General features: G+C 39.9%; 1 protein-coding gene across 9 annotated transcripts in view; it reads left to right on the top strand.

Moving 5' to 3' along the window:
• The window catches only part of RBM6 (RNA binding motif protein 6), a 104,577-nt gene that overhangs the window by 38,973 nt on the left and 48,167 nt on the right, over positions 1–17,437 (top strand). For 6 of the 9 annotated variants that reach the window (XM_060631060.3, XM_060631064.3, XM_060631061.3 and 3 more), the window contains one exon: positions 9,004–9,077. The exons of 2 other annotated variants lie outside the window; for them this stretch is intronic. In XM_060631060.3, the coding sequence (XP_060487043.1) occupies positions 9,004–9,077 (74 nt within the window). Of the gene's footprint in view, positions 1–9,003; positions 9,078–17,437 lie in introns of those variants that run through there. One more of the 9 variants, XM_060631069.2, reaches the window with a different exon arrangement.

A 17,437-nucleotide genomic window follows, 5' to 3' on the forward strand; every position in this document is an offset into this window, starting at 1 on the left:
GCAAACATAGGACTTTTAGAGGCAATAGGCTTTAAAAAAGAGTAACACCTAGGGGTGCCTGGGTGGCTCAGTCAGTTAAGCGTTCAACTTCGGCTCAGGTCATGATCTCGTGGTTCGTGAGTTTGATCCCCACGTTGGGCTCTGTACTGACAGCTCAGAGCTGGAACCTGCTTCGGATTCTGTGTCTCCCTCTCTCTGCTCCTCCCCTGCTCATGCTCTGTCTCTCTCTCTCTCTCCTTCAAAAATAAATAAAACCATTAAAAAATATATAAAAAAGAATAACACCTAAATGAATGTTTGGAGGTAATTATTGGTCAGAGAGGTCAGTAAATAATTGTTAACGACCTTCCCTAATTTTCAGAGGAGGTAAAATAAAATAGGACTGCATGGATGTTACAGGAAGTGATCAGACAAAAAGTAGAGACAGTTGTACACAGATGCATGTGATGCTTTCACTTACCTGGAAACTTTCCAGATCTTACCATTGAGGGGTTTTTATGGAGGTTCCATTATGCAGGCATTTTGTTGTTTAAATCATTGACCTGCTGGTGATTAGCTTAAATTCCAGCTCCTTTCCCCTCCCTGCAAATTGAGGGGTGGGAGTGGTGAGGCCAAAAGTTCTAAGCTTTCTTTTATTTATTTATTTGTTTATTTATTTTTGAGAGAGTGTGGGTGGGGGGAGGGGCAGAAAGAGAGGGAAACAGAGGATCTGCAGCAGGCTCCCCGCTGACAGCAGTGAGCCTGATGCAGGGCTTGAACCCACGAACTGCAAGGTCATGACCTGCACCAAAGTTGGACACTCAACCAACTGAGCCACCCAGGCGCCCCCAAAGGTTCCAAACTTCTAATCAAAGCTTGGACAGTTTGATCACCAGGCCCCATCCTGATGCTGTCTAGGAGCCTGCCAAGAGTCACCTCATTAGAACAAAAGACATCATATCACCCTATCACTCAGAAAATTCCAAGGGTTTTAGAAACTCCACGCCAGGAAACTGGAACAGAGACCCAATATCTTTCTATATTACCACAGATGGGGCTCTCAAAGGTGGATCTGGCTGGTATCCAGTCAGTTTAGTTGGGCATCAGTTTTCTGTTATAAGGCATAGGTGACCTAGGCTTATGATCTGGTCAAAGTGTGAGTCTCACAGAATGCCAGTTGTTTGACCCTTCTCTGGATGCTGTTTTACTTCTGGAATAGGTGAGTGGCTGGGCCCGTGTGATCCGTTAACTTGAGCAACTTCTAGCTCAGAAGCCATTATCTTTGTGGAACCTCCCAGAGCCCATTAGAACAGTGTTGAGTTGTCCTCTAATTTGGCACTAGGGCCAAGACAATGGGAAAAAAGTTGATTGGGACATATTTTCCTCCCACTTGAAATGAAAACAGCTTTGTGATCTGTGGGAGAAGCAGGTATATTCTTAGCATCAACTGGAAATCAGTGCTAAAATGTTAATATTGGGGCACATATGAGGAACAGCAACACAGGTACTGTTTGATCTTTAGTCCCTAATAATGCTTTGTTCTTTATTTTTCTTTTTTAATTTTTTTAATGTTTATTTATTTTTGAGAGAGAGAGACCGAGTACGAGCAGGGGAGGGGCAGAGAGGGAGACGGAATTTGAAGCAGGCTCCAGGCTCTGAGCTGTCAGCACAGAGCCCCATGTGGGGCTCAAACCCATGAACTGTGAGCTCATGACCTGAGCTGAGGTCGGACACTTAACCGACTGAGCCACCCCGGCGTCCCCCTAATGCTTTGTAATAGAAGCACAGGGGTACTGAAATGCACTCCTGAAACCCTCTGCAAAGAAGTTACCATCATTTCAACTTGGTGTATGGATAACCCAAGCCCAGAGAGAAGTGGCTTGACTGGGAGCTTGTGGTGAGTTAGCTTCTGCATATATACAAACTGTAGAAGTTACTTTTCTTGTGTCTTGCTCCAGTGAAGATACTCATTACAATTGATGTGGTGTGGACTGAGCAGCACCATGTACCAGGTATTATGCTAGTGTTGGGGATGTGGGAATGAAAAGACGTCACCCCTCATCTGGGACTTCTCTTGTTCTGGGATTATCTCTACATGGGCAGTTTGCTACAGCATTCAGTGGTGCTGCTCCTCTCTTCAGTGATCCTTTTGCCACACTTACACGATCTTTCCTGCCAGGATAGAGTGTTATTGGCTGGGGAAAAAAGTAGATCTGCAGAGGTTCCTCTTTTACTCCAGCTGTTCGCTCTGTAGATTGTTTGTTTTCAAGTGAACAAAAATTGAACTAGATCATTGGCTTTGTAAAGAATAATTGTTCCCAGGGGCTCCTGGCTGGCTCAGTTGGAAGAGCATGTGACTCTTGATCTTGGGATATTGAGTTTTAGCCCCATATTGAGTGTAGAAATTACATAAATAAATAATGTTAAAAAAAAAAATTGTGCCCAGATAAGTAAGTCCTGAGGATATAATGTATATCATGATGACTGTAGTTAACAGTACTGTTTTGTATATTTGAAAGTTGCTAAGAGAATAGATCTTAAAAGTTCTCAAGAAAAAAAAATTGGTAACTGTATGTGGTGATGGGTATTAATTATAAACTTATTGTAGTAATCATTTTGCAGTATACACATATATCGAACCATTATGTTGTGTACCTAAAACCAATACAATGTTATGTAATTCTGTCTCAATAAAAAATAATAATTGTTTCCTTTTCTGACTTATATAGCATCTTGAGGTAGTCTATGCCTGTCTATTTTATAAGTCTTCCTTTAGACCAGACTCTCTGAGGGCAAGGACCCTCCTCTTCCGCCATGCTCACATAGCATTATTAATGTCATTGGAATTGAAATGAATCAAATAAGGGTGAGAATTTCCTAACAAATGGTATCCCGGGGCCAGAGAACCATCATAAGGATGAAGTGACCCTAAGATTAATTTTGAACTTTGAAAACTACTTGAAAATGAAACCCACCCCCATTTTTTTTTCTTTTATAATCAGTTGGCACAGATGGAGCACTAAATAAAATAGAACCATATGCAGTTTTAAAAAATTTAGCAAGTAATCATGAGTGGGTATCTTCCTTGTTTCATCTTTTTTTGTTAGAAACCAGCAACCTTAGGTGCATAGTTGAGGGGGAGAGGATTGAAAGTGCTTATAAGATGTCAGTGTAATGAATTTCATAGGGTCCAGTTCTTTTTTTTTTTTTTTTTTTTAATGTTTATTTTGAAAGAGAACATGATTGGGGGAGGGACAGAGACGGGGGCGGGGGGTGGGGGGAGAGAATCCCAAGCAGCCTCCTTGCTCAGCACAGAACCTGAGGCGGGGCTTGATCTCAGGAACAGGAGATCATGACCTGAGCCAAAATCCAGAGTTAGACGCTTAACCTACCGAGCCACCCAGGGGCCCCTCCTGGGTCCAATTCTATTCTTCCCACACTATAGGTTGACATATAAATCAGATATTTTCCTAATTTTCATAATGCAAGCTGCAGGTGCATATTCACCTGAGGGTTTAGCAAGGCAAAGTACCTCTTAGAAATCTTGCACACTGGCCTCTTTTGGTATATTATTCCCATTGATAGGAATGCAAATACCTGGATCAGTTCTGTTTTGGTTTTTGTTAAAATCTCTAACTTGATAATATTTTACTTCTAAAAACCTGTAGCCCCATGAAATGGAATTACGAAAATAGGACCTTTAGCCCTCTTGAATCTCTATTAAGATTTGTCATGGTACTTTTTATATTCATAATGCTTTGTTCCCACAGAAATAATAATCCTTGTTTAGAGAAAAAAAATGTGTTTTCTTTTCCTCAGAGATACCCACTAAAATAAAGAAACCTCTTTGCCCCTCTATGACTTCTTTTTGTTTTTTAATTATTATTCCAGTATAGTTTAGTTTCAAGTGTAGAATATAGTGATTCAACAATTCTATACGTTGTACTCAGTGTTCATCATGATTCCCCGCTGCCTATGTCCTTTAAAATCCTTTAAAATTCTTTTTACATTTCATAGTTGGTATGTATATTCCGGGCTTTATCAAAGTCACTTAGTCCTCCTAATGGGAAATTGAGCCAGAATTGTTTATGTTAGTTGAGTTTTTCTAGACTAGTTTGAATGTAGGGCTACTCATCTCATTTGCTTAAATAAATATTGCTGTGTAATTGTTACAAAAGTGTGGTTTGGTATAGACATTACAGTTGACTTGAACAATTGAGGGCCACCTTTGTCAGCGTCTCTTGAGTCAGCTTTTTTAGGAGTAGAGACTAAAAGATACTGTATATTATTTGTCAGGGCTTTGTTTTCTGTACTTTTTAAGCACCTTATTAATAAGCACTTATTAAGCACCTGGTTAGTTTTTAGCACAGGTACTTTTTTGGAGAATAGACAACCACGTGATTAGTGAATATGAAGAAGAATTGAAATTTTATTTATTTTTTTATTAAAAAGTTATTTTTTAATGTTTATTTTTGAGAGAGAGGAAGACACAGAATCTGAAGCAGACTTCAGTCTCTGAGCTGCCAGTACAGAGCCCAATGCAGGGCTCGAACCCACAAACCATGAGATCATGATCTGAGCTGAAGTCGGATGCTTAACCGACTAAGCCACCCAGGTGCCCCAAGAATTGAAATTTTAATGTTATCTTTATAAATTTCCTTCTCTTTCCCTGTTCTCATCCTCCTCAGCTGCCCAAAAAACAAAACTAAACTAAAAAACCAAACCTGTAAGGAGCATTCATATTTCTTTTAGAAATCTACACATTTGGAATAGAAAATGGAGTAAAATATGCTTTTTAATAGTCCTATAAATAAGTGCAAAGACCCATCAGGCCACCAGGCTTCTTCCAGCATGTGGTGGTAGAAGAAAAACGTAATAAAAGAATTTTTTACACTTTAGGTAAGAATCTTTTTGTGGGACTGTTAACACTGAGTTTATCATCTTAATGATTCCAAATGGTTCCTAGCAATTCTGAATGCAAAGTTTGTTGGTTGTTTTCAGAATGTTTAGGTCTGTGGTAGAACAGGTCTGCTAGAACTTTTTCTGTGAATTATAAAAAAAATCCCCAGTTATCCCACTATAACAATACAACCATTGTAATCATGTTCATGTACAGTTGTGTTGCATTACATCATTTTCAAATTTCACCTGTGCTTGCTCAACCCCTCTCTACAACCCCATCTTCCCTCTCATGAAGTGAGCATGAGAGGTGGGATGTGACTCAGTCGTGGCTTCAGTTGGTCTCTGTATCCAAGTTTCTCTAAGTGTGAGCATTCACTGTGCTAGCTGTGATTCTGTTATTTAAAGTGATATGTTTTTCATACATTATGGCCCTTAAATGCAAGCCAGCCTCTTCATCTGGTGTCAACCAAAAGAAAAGCGATCTGTTGCAACGCTGGAGGAAAAACTGGCAGTGTTGGACTTAACCTATATTGAGAGATGGTATGTTGTTCTTCACATTGGGGTGTTCGAGTATGATTTTGACAATGCATGGTTTTCATCTCATATGCGGACTTTATGTCTAACCTAGGAGTTAGATGCAACTTCATTGTGTTTAATTCTGGTTCTTTTTCCTATACATGTTTTATATAATTGTCCTCATTTTTGAAGCCTTTAAAATATGTTTATTAAGTTTCCTATATCAAGTGTCTTACTGTATTATAATTTTTGTAACCATCATTATAAGAGTTTCAGGTTTTTGTCTTTGCAGAAGACTTTTGGTAGCCAGTATAGCAGTCCATGAGTGCGAATGCTTTCTAACTTGCATACTCAGGCCCACTCAAAAGGTTTTGCTATAGGTATTTTAGAGTAAGGATAACTGGTATGCTGATTTCAGTATTTCTTTATTTCATTTTATGTTATTTTAAGTTTATTTATTTATTTATTTTCGAGAGAGAGAGACAGAGACAGAGACAGAGAGACAGAGACAATCCCAAGCAGGCTCCACACTGTCAGTGCTGAGCCTGATGTGGGACTCGAATTCATAAACTGAGAGATCATGACCTGAGCTGAAATCAAGAGTTGGACACTTAATTGACTGAGCTACCCAGGCACCCAAATTTTATTTTATTTTAGAGAGGGAGGGGGAGAGAGAGAATGAGAGGGAGGGAGGGAGGGAGAGAAGGAGAGAATCCCAAGCAGGCTCCACACTGACAGCATGGAGCCTGATAGGGGGCTTGAACTCACAAAATGAGATCATGACTTGAGCTGAAGTCAGATGCTTAACTGACTGAGCCACTCAAGCACCCAGATCTCAGTATTTCTTAACGATAGACACGGTCTTATCTGTCTGTACCCTTTCTGTGATTGGGCTCTGTAAAATTCAGAATTCAGATTATCTGTATCACTCTTGGATTTTATTAAAAGGTGAGAGGCTATTCAGTGTAGCAGTTAACAGCATCGATTTGAATCTGTACTGCCTGGCTCTGAGCCCATATTGCTACTTACCATTGAGGTGATTTTAAGCAAATTACTTATTTCTTTGCCTATTTCCCTATGCCTATAACCCCATGAACTTAATAGTACTTACCTCATAGGGTAGTCTTGTGAAGATTAAATTAGTGTATGTAAAGTGTTTCGAGTGCAGCCTTGCACCAACAAGTGCTATGTAAGTATTAGTATTGTGCATTTTGGCAGTTCCTGAAAAATCCTTATACAGCTGTGAGACACAAAAAATGCTTAGGATCAAGATTGGGTACTTTTTTTTTTTTTTTTTTTTAAGTTTTAGGCATTATAATTAAACTTTAAGTTTTTGTTACTGTGTAATAGCTAAAGTTTCAGGCAAAGAAATGGAATGTTGGGCTTGTGATTCTAATATTAAATCTGAAGCACATTGTAAACATAAAGTATTACAGTGTTGATGTATAAAGATGCTCATAGTGTTGCTTGCAGACATATCTTTTCCCTTTCCAGTGAGTATAGTATCAAAGTCTTGTGTGTCCTTTAGCAAAGTATGAAGGTTGTCATGAATCTTCTTTCTTTCTCTGTCTATAGATTCTGTGGTGTGCCCTTTTGGGCCACAATAGTTACTTCTTTAAGTACAGAAAAGAAGCTCAAGGCTTTCCCAATTGGTGTTAGTTCCCTGTGTTGTCCGTTTTGGCAGCTATAGAGAGAGTTGCTTTCCACACACCTGAACTTTGATATGCTTTGTAGAGGTGATCCCCACACTTGAGAGTATATCTGCTTATTCCTTGGGTACCCCCTTCTGATTGTGGATATGCATTTCAATGTTTACAGTAGATATTTGGTGATAAAAGGGACCTTAGTTGCTTCTGTTACTCTCCAGTGTTTCTCAGGAACAATCAGAGCCCATTACAAAATTTCCAGTGTTTTCTGTAGATGTTCACTAAGTTTGATCAAGAAAATCCACTCAAAAGGAATTAAGTAACGAGACAATTTCCATTGTTAACAGGGCATATGTAAATATATATACCATTTCTTTAGAGTAGTTTCATTTTTTCAAATAGTTACTAATCAGAGGAGGCTGATTTTGTGGTAAATTTTGGTAGAGGTTGCAGGGGTTAGTGTTGGTCAAAGCTGTGAAATCAAATAGAAAATCTCTCTCAGCTTGAAGTGATGCTGAGATTTCTAATAGATTTGTTTTTTCCTTCCTGGTTAACTCCTAAAATTCTAAGCAAGAATCAGCCTATACCATTGTCATATTTCATAATGAACTTGGAGTATTTAACAAGTCTGAAGTCAGTTTTATTCTTATCATAATAAAACATTTCAGGCCATTCAATCCAAGTGACAAAGAATCCAACCCATGTCACCAAGTTTGCTCTTTTTTTTTTTTAAGTTACATTTTCTGTTGCTCTAATTTTTGTCTGTTTTGATTTTGATTTTTTTACTTTTTGGTCTTTGATACCTTAATGTAATGATACTTAGTTTCCTATTATATATACTTACTGCTCCAAATTGGCCTGGGTTTGTGTTGTTTCTCTTTCTCTTTCCCTGAGTTTTTTTCTCATCTGAACAAGTCACATCTTTTTCTTGCTGTTCATTTGCACAGCGTTGCTTCTAAACAGGAGTGTCTTTATCCTGGGAGGCAGTGGAGGAAGCATGGAAGTCCTTGTGGAGCATTGCATTGCCAAGTGTGTTTTGTAGTCATGTGGTGCCAGTATCTGGGAAATTATAGGATGGGTTAGTATTAGAGCTTGGCAGCCTGTAAATCCCATGAGCTCCCAGTCTCATGGGTCATGAGAGTTGCAAATGACACTTGCTTAGGAGAAAGGTGAAGGGTATTCTGTAACTCTAATGGTTCATACAGTTCTTGAACATGTACTGATTGCTAACAACTGCTGTCTCTCCCCCAGCCTACCCCACTGCCAATCTTTGTGCACAAGCACAGTTTTGGACCCAGCTATTTGAATTTATTTATGCTTTTACACCTTCTTCCTTTCATAAAGATTTAAGCTGGTTTATGACTTGAGTTGAAACAAAGAAAAAAAGAGGAGACCTGAAATGGTCTGTCCCCTGCCAACCAGAAGCCTCCTGTGGTATCCAAACAGAATAGTTGCCTCAGTCTGTCAGCACTTCTGTCTTTGAAGGTGGTTTCTGCTTGAAAAGTGGTGACTATTAGCATAGCTTTGGGATAATTGCTTCTCCTTCCTCTCTTGGGATACATTTTTTTTTTTTTTCCAGATACTTCCCTGTTCTTCTTGACTTTGTTTTTCCAGAAGATTCACCCTGTGATTAATATGTTTTGGGTGCCCACTTGAACTTAACTGTGGGATTACCTAATTCTGGGGCACCTTCACCAGACCATCAGTGCTAAAGAGAGCAAAGGATCTTCTTGGTTAATAGAAAAAGCCACTGTGGAATGACTCTCAAAGTCCAGAAACATCCAGATTTTCTTTCAGTACTTTTTTCTGTTTGGAATAGCAGCTTTGCCTAGTATAGGGGAGGGAGGGGCTAGTTGGGAGGGCTTGTATTAAGGGGTTCAGAAACAGGGGATTTAAGTGTGTCTTTTGTGTTTGCAAGGCACTAACACCACTCCCGTCTGTATTTAAATGCTGTCCCCAGGTTACGACTATGGCTATGTCTGCGTGGAGTTTTCACTCTTGGAAGATGCCATCGGATGCATGGAGGCCAACCAGGTTGCTTTATACTTCGGTCAAATGATGCTGGAAGGATATATTTTTTCTATATGGGGAGGGAGGGTTTCACATGATTGAACATTGGAAAGGTACCAGAAATCTGTATTTGGAGCATACCACATTCCAACTAGAAAATGGTTGTAAGGAGAAACTCTAGAAGAGGCTGGGAAGGTTTCTTTAGAAGAGTTAATGGGCACAAGTGTATTTTAAAAACTGGAGCCTAGTTGCAGTTGGACTAGATGCCAAAGACAGTAGATGGGCAAAAATGACAGGTCTGGAGTGCCTCCCTTTGGAGTGTGACTGATATGGAGAACCTAATGCAAAGAATAATCCTTGACTGTGTGTCATCTCAAGGATTTGCCTGGCACAGGAATTCTAGGTCAGTACTTACACCCAGACCTAGGGTGAAGACCACTGATGGCAACTCCTGTGACACTCAGGTCCTGCCTGCATGTGCTGCTTTCTCAAGAGGGCCATCGGGGAGGAGAGAGAAGTAGATTATTCCTGTGTATTGCATTCATCATGGTTCTTTACAAATTGGAGTTTCATACTCAAGTTCTTGGCTGCATATAGACTGAGCTAGTGAATCTGAATCTGGACTTACCTTATGTTTCAAATATCTAGATGTAGGCAGCTTGCCACCTAGAGCTGTAATCTGGATCTTCAATAGTTTTGGAAGGAATTATGAAATGGATAGAGTCCTTGTCATGATGTTCCCTTGGAGAAAGTTATTTTCTTTGTGGTGTCTTAGTTCCTCTGTCTGGGAGAAAGAAGCTTAATGATACTGTTTTATTTTTATGTACCCACTGCCTGTACTTAACAGTGTGAATCACAGCTATATGCCCAAGATCTTAAGGCTCTGCCAGAGAAGAGTAGTAGTGCATGAGAACTCTTCTCCTCTTATAGCTTGATGGCCTTTCATCAGCTTTGTTCCATTCATCATGGCTCATGACACTTAACCTTTTCCCTTCTTTGGACATGTTCTCCCCTTATGGGTATGGAGATGACATGCTGTAACCCTTTGGGAACAAGCACTAATTAGGGGAAACTTCATGTATCCATACCTATTGTTAGTAGTATAAATACTGTTAGATCCTCAGAAAATGACCGGATTAGGACCATATCCCCTTGACAGAGTTCTTGTTGACTGATTTGTTCATTGCCCATCAATAAGCCAGTCATTTAATAGATGCTAATTATATGTTAGAAACTGTGCTACCTAATGATATTTTGAGAGAATGAAGATCCCAATCTTTATGCTTATGGTCAAGTCCATTCTAATTGTCTGTCCTAATTTGAGAACACTCATTTAGTTTATGAACATCTTGTTCTCAGTGACTAATCATTAAGTCCTTTGCCACTGTGTTAAATAATACTGTGAGTGGTGGAAACATAAACGGGGGAGCCATGGCAGATGCTATTCTTTTGTACCATTCTCCCAACTGTATGTGTTTCCTAGAAGAGTGTTACTTTTTATCAGAGTTATTTAATCTTTGATCTTAAAAAATAACAATATTGTGTCTTAATTGCCTTTTCCCTCTATCCCAACAAAAAATCCTGTCTGAAATTTCTAGCCCCTTGAAGAGAAATGTCAAATAGAATTAAGACAGCCTTCTTTAAAAACAGGGTTTATCCTGAGGCAGGGTTTCTTTTGGAGCCATATCTGGCAAAATGTGCATTTACACAAGCAGTGTGGAGGGAGAGCGGCCTTTAGACATCTCTACTCCCAGCCTCCCCACACATTCTGTGAACATGCTTAGGGCTCCTAGATTAGATCCCTGATGACCAACCCTTGCCTAGTGAATGAGATACCAGAACAAAGGAAGAGGAGTACCAAAATTCTTTTGGGGTGAAATAGGATGTTTTGACAGGTAGCCATCTTTATGCATATGGTATCATGAGGTACTCTGTGCAGCAGTACAAATAAGAGACAGCCTCTATCTTCCAGGAACTTGTAACAGACTAAGAAAGGTGACAGTCATTTTGGTATTCATAGATCCCATAGGGTATTCTCTCAAATACCAATTTTTTGTGTGATCTCGTTTTTAATACTCACTGGAGTTATTCCTTAATAAAGTAGCACCATATCCTTATTCAGTCAACTTCCTTTCCTAGCTTTTTATTCTTCCCCTAGTCATGGGACAGAGGGCATACTGCTTAGCACTGCCACACAACAGAATCCTCTCGCTGAACTGCATAGATTTCATGATCCACTCAGCATCCTCCTAATAATCTTTAGCACAACTCAGGGTATATGCAGGTCATTATGGTGGAAATATTTTTTTTTAAATTTTTTAATGTTTATTTACTTTTGAGAGAGAGAGGCAGACAGCATGAGTGGGGGAGGGGCAGAGAGAGAGGGAGACACAGGATCCGAAGCAGGCTCCAGGCCCTGAGCTGTCAGCACAGAGCCCGACATGGGGCTCAAACCCATGAACCACGAGATCGTGACCTGAGCCAAAGTCGGATGCTTAACCGACTGAGCTACCCAGGCGCCCCTGATGGAAAGATTTTTAAGAGTGGGATCTCCAGGGGATTTTTTTGTACCTAGATAGTATAGCACAGCAAAGAGGAGTATAGGTTCTGCATTCAGATGTTACTTCTTAGGTGGGTTGTCTCTGGCAAGTTTCTTTACCTCCCTCAGCCTCAGTTCCCTCTGTTACCAGTACCTCATGGGGCTCTGGTGTGGACTCAGTGAGATCATACATTCATGAATGCCTGCTGTGTGCCAGACACTTTTCTCAACGCTGGAGATGCTGCAGTAAACAAGGTAGATTATATAACCTCTGTCTTAGTGTTTGAAGACAGAGCATAAGCAACTAGACAAATTTAAAATAATATATGATAGTCCTGAGTGCTGTGAAGATAACAGAGCAGGGTATTAAAGAATGCATGATGGGGGCAATTTTAGAAGGGGTAGTCAGGGAAGCTTCTTGAGGAGTGACATTACATTTGGTGAATAATGTATACAGAACACTTAGCATAGAATCTGGTACCTAATAAGCATTTGAAATTAGATGATCATCTCCTCCTCCTACTCCCTCTCCCTTCTTCGTGTCAAGTAATTTTCAATCATAATTCTAGGAAAATAAATTTATTTCTTATATCTGGATATTCTTTAAGAAAATGGATGTGGTTCAAGCTCCCAGTAACACAATACAAAATCTTATGAGAGACATAAGTATGTGAGAGAAGTCCTCAGAGTGGATAAACCAAGTGTTTATGGAAGATGAATGTCTCTGTCTATTCATTCATTCTCCTACCCTCCAGGTTTTACTTTAGATCAAATTGGTACAGATTCTGAGTCACCATCTGCTGGGCACCTCTAAGTAGAATCTGTGTATATGCTTCCGAAGAGGTTTCTGTCAAATGTTTTGGGTTGGTATTTTTTGGTTTTTCTTATTGTTTTATAATTCTTTTTATCCTGATTCTTGATGTGAAATGTCTTTTATTTATCATTGACTGATACTTGCAAGTCTAGGGTAAGGGAGTAAAGGAGGCTTCTGCCAGCTTGCTTTGTCAAATATTGTGGAGTAAGTGTGCCTTAGAGAGGCAGGATGATAACCAAGGCCCCACTAGCCCTTTCCCAGCGCCTTCGTGGAGGCATCAGACAGTAGGACACTCTGCAGCAGTACTGAGCATTGTGGTCAAGAGGACTCCTCAGGGCATCATTTAGCAAGCAGCTGTCTGGGGAAGTAATTTCCAGCAGAGGTCTGTCAGCTCATACCTTCACCTCTCTCTGTCTAGGAGATGTAGAAAGCCCGAAACACTGTGAGGCAGGGTTTTTTATTCCACCCCTACTGGGAAAGGGATTTCTAGCAGTGTCACTTATCCTGGGCTTTCTCTGTTGTCCAAGTCCCTGCAGGTTGAGGGTGAATATTACCTCCTCTTGCTGTGTGTGCCATTTCACTGGGACTTAAGGAAAGTGTAAGAGCATGTGTTAGCATATCGAACCTTTTCATCAGTTACCCAGTTGTGAGTATACTAGCTCTTTCAAACTGTTGTCATTTGGTCTAAAGGAATTAGCATTTCATTTTCTTCAGTTAGTAGGTGTGGTGTTTGTTGCCTGTTCCCATTCAGCCAAATGTTTACTAAAATGCCCTTATAAAAGATAGCTTTGGAAGAATTCATTTCTCTGGAATTTTTACTCAACTTTTGTAGCATCATTGGCCTTCTTTAGCTGAAGATGACATGGCTGTATGACAGAATTAGCCTGACTTTATAAAATGCAAGGAAAAGATGCCATTATCACCTAACATGAAAATTCCTTCAGACTGGCATGGGGTCGGGGGGAGGGGGTGGATGGAGACTATAGAATACGTGAAGGTTTATGAGGTACTGTTTTTTGTGTCAACAAAGTTAAGAGAATTTGGGTTTTAGAAGATACCAGGATGTCCAGGGTGTTTCTGAAGGTAATGTGAAGGAAGCCAAATCTTAAATGGTATCTGTCTTTATGATTAAAATGAGATCAATGGCGAAAGCTTGTTTAGGGGGATAGGAAGACCATTTACCTCGATGGAAAAAATGGGTGAAAATACCATTTGTTGGAATTTTATTCAAGTTGATAGCAATATTGTATGAAATACTCCGGTATTGAAGTTGTGTGCATTCCAAATAACAAAAAAGTATAATCTTATAAATTCCTGCAAGATTGTGGTGTTGTCTAAACCCACTCCCCAAATCTACTTCACTGAAGAGAATGTGGCACCCCAGCCAGAGCTCAGCTTTATAACTTGTGGTTGAATCATGCCATCTTCCTAGAAATATCAATTTCATTGCCTTCTCCTGATTGCCCTCAGCAGAGGTTATTGGTGGGAAACAGAAAAGAAAATGCATTCTAAAATGAGTGTAAATCATTAGTTACTAAAGATTCTTGCTGTCAGGGTATTTAGAAGAATTATCTATCTAGTAATTGAGTCTTGGCTGGCATGAGGCAGTATATCCTAGTAGTCACATACATGAAGGCCCGACTGACTGCCTAGGGTTGCATCCCAGCTCCGTCACCTTCTCCTGTGTGATTTGGACAAGTAGCTTAATGTCCCTGTGTCTCAGTGTCCTCTCACACTTCTAGGAATTAAATGAGTTAATGCATGATTAGAACTGGGCCTGGCACACAGTGAATATTGAGTGTATATTTATTATTATCACAGCAACTTCACATCTGAGTGGAATAAGAAAGTCTTAAGTTACAGTAGCCTCAGTCCGTCTGGGCTTTGTGGAGTAGCTAGCTAAAAAGGGATTTGGTGGCAGTGCGCAGGAGAATTATTTTTACATCAACAGTACTTCCCATTTAGCCTGTTGACTGGGACCGATTATCAGGGGACTGCCTCCAGGTCTTTTGAGGAGCTTCTGCATTAGCCTTCAAATCTTAAATTCTCTCAAGAGAAAGAGCCAGAGATGCACCATATGGGGGACATAGAGTATTGTTAGACCACACTACAAATCCAGCCTGTGGCTTTAAAACCCTAACCTCTGATGACCAGCCCCTGGCTTTGCCATATCTCAGACTTTCTGCAATAATTGTAAAGGGTGTTTTGAAGTGGATTCAGTTTAATTTTCCTGAATCTTTTGGCAGTTTTAAGGGGGAACTTTCAGTGTGTCTCCTGTGATGAGGTTTATAATTTTTGTCATAAATATATATATCATGGCTTATTTCTGTAGTAATTTCTGTTCATTTCTTGAGGTAATTTAGTTCTTAATTTATTCTAAATTGGGAATGTACCTATAGATTTCAACTTTGTTCTTTGATCTTGTCATCTCTTTCAGCTGATATTTTTAGTTAATGTTTGTACTTTTTATAAAAACGGGGTTGTACGAAGTGCTAATTTTCAGCCTTGTAGCCTTTGGAACTTGATTACAGTTATTGAAAAAAAAAACAATATGTATATTCTAAATAACTAGCTCAGGGGTTATACAAAAGCACAGTTCAGTTTGTGATCTTGATTATAACTTTGGTTTATGATTTTGTATACCTCCAGAGAGTATAGGGTTAGGAGCACTGAGAGATTTAGAATTCCAGCTTTGTCACTTCCTAGTTCATTTGTAACTTCATAATCTTAGTGTCTCATCTGTAAGATGGAGGGATAATCACAGTACCCACCTCAGAGCAGTTGTGAGATTAATTGCGTGTGAAGTGCTTGGTATAGTGGCCAGCATGTGGTGCGTGCTTACTACCAGAAGAGGTACTGAAGAGAGTGATTCTATAACACTAGACCCTGCTTGGTTGTCCTCCTTTTCCTTGGCTACTTATCCACCTCTTGGGACTCAGGGACGCCTGAGAAGTGGTATTGCTGCTTTGGGTGGCACCTAGATCTTTGGCAACCAGTTCTGATGGTGGTTGAGACTAGGATGCATAGACTGAAAGCATCTGCGGGATGATTGCACAGGTGTCCAGGTATGTGAGGGAAGAGGACCATGGCCACACCACCACTTCCGTGGGTGGGGAGCCTTGTTTCTGAGGCTAGCTAGCATTACTGCTAGTTCTCCCATTACAGAATTCTCTTAGGCTACAGGTAACATTCAATGTTAGTAGGCATCTTGTCCATCTTGATGAACCTGAAGGTTACAAAGAGTCTTTGTGTCTCATTCTCCCTAGGCCAAGTGTTAGGATGCTGTCATTCCACCTTCTAACTTATTTACATATGAGATAAATATATATTCTATATAATATGTATTTCTTATTGAGAACATTGATGGTATGACTGATAATCATGGATAAGCTTATCTAGATAAATAATTTTTAATCTCACAATGTGAGATTAGCAATGCTAACATTGTATACTAATGATGTGTATTTTTCCAAATTCTAGGACTACGTGAAATTTGTGTTTAATCTGCATAAATGCTATTTTCAAAGGAAAATCAATAGAGGAAGAAGCTTATCACAGAAAGTAGATGATTGGTTTTACCAGCCACTTAGGGGGAAGTGCTCTCAAGAGGGAGTAGTGAGTTGGGATGCCTGGGTGGCTTAGTTAAATATCAGGCTTTAGCTCAGGTCATGATCTCACGGTTTGTGAGTTTGAGCCCCACATCAGCCTCTCCACTGTCAGCATGGTGCCCACTTTGGATCCTTTGTCTCCCTCTCTGTCTGCCTCTCCCCTGCTCATGCTTTCTCTCTCTCTCAAAAATAAGCATTTAAAAAAACAAAGGAATGGTGAGTGACTGCTAATGGGTAATAGGGTGATGAAATGTTCTAGAATTAGTAGTAATTGACCAACCTTGTGAATATACTAAACCCATTGCATTGTATAAAGCACAATAAAAGAGTCAATTTGGGGTGCCCGGGTGGCTTAGTTGGTTATGCATCCAGCTTTGGCTCAGGTCATGATCAAGCCCCACATTGGACTCTGCTGAAGGCTCAGAGCCTGGAGTCTGCATCAGATTCGGTGTCTCCCTCTCTTTTTGCCCCTCCCCCACTCACTCTCTGTCTCTCTCAAAAATAAATAAGTAAACATTAAAAAAATTTTTTAAAAGAGTAAATTTTATGGTATGTGAACTGTCTCTCAATTAAAGAAAAAGTATTTAAACTTAGCATGGAAATTAGTTCAGGGTCCCAGTCCAATGGGAATGAGTGCAGCTCTAAAAATAAAATACAGATTAGATTCATTTACCAAAAAAGAAGAGTGTATATAATTTTGTGTGAAAGCTAGAGACTTAGAATTTCATTCTTAAAATGTAAAAGAATTTCTTTGCTAATGGTATCAACTTACCACAGAAGAACACTTAGGCTGAAAATCTGAAAGCTGATGGTTGGAATTGATAACAAACCCCATTTGAAGTGGCCACATGGCTTGTGCACAGTAGTTGTTCAGTAGAGTTGAGTGGGCTTTCTGCTTTAGTATGCATACAGTTAGAAATTCATGAAAGGACTGTTTGAAGTAGATTTGAAATAAAAATGCCATTTAGGAGGCGCCTGGGTGGGTCACTTGGTTAAGCATTTGACTTTGACTCAGGTCACGATCTCGTGGTTTGTGGGTCTGAGCCCCGTGTTGGGCTCTGTGCAGACAGCTCACAGCCTGGAACCTGCTTTGGATTCTGTGTCTCCCTCTCTCTCAGCCCCTCCCTCGCACTTGCTGTCTGTCTGTCTGTCTGTCTGTCTGTCTCTCTCTCTCTCTCTCTCTCTCTCTCACAGATAAATATACATTTTTTAAAAATGTCATTTAGAAAATCCTTGGACTACTTTTTAGAGGCGGTATTCCTGTAACCGGATGATTAGTAGGTACCAATGTGGATCTTTACTATTTTCCTGGAATTTTTAACCAGAGCTCAAAGTGGGGGTGAGGGTTGGGGGCAGAGGACCAGATCCCAGCTGGAATAGGTTCCTTTCCTGTATATCTTTCTTAGAGGTTTCTTTCCAGCAG

The sequence above is a fragment of the Panthera onca genome, chromosome A2, assembly GCF_046562875.1.
Source record: "Panthera onca isolate mPanOnc1 chromosome A2, mPanOnc1 haplotype 2, whole genome shotgun sequence".
Classification (NCBI taxonomy): Eukaryota; Metazoa; Chordata; class Mammalia; order Carnivora; family Felidae; genus Panthera; species Panthera onca.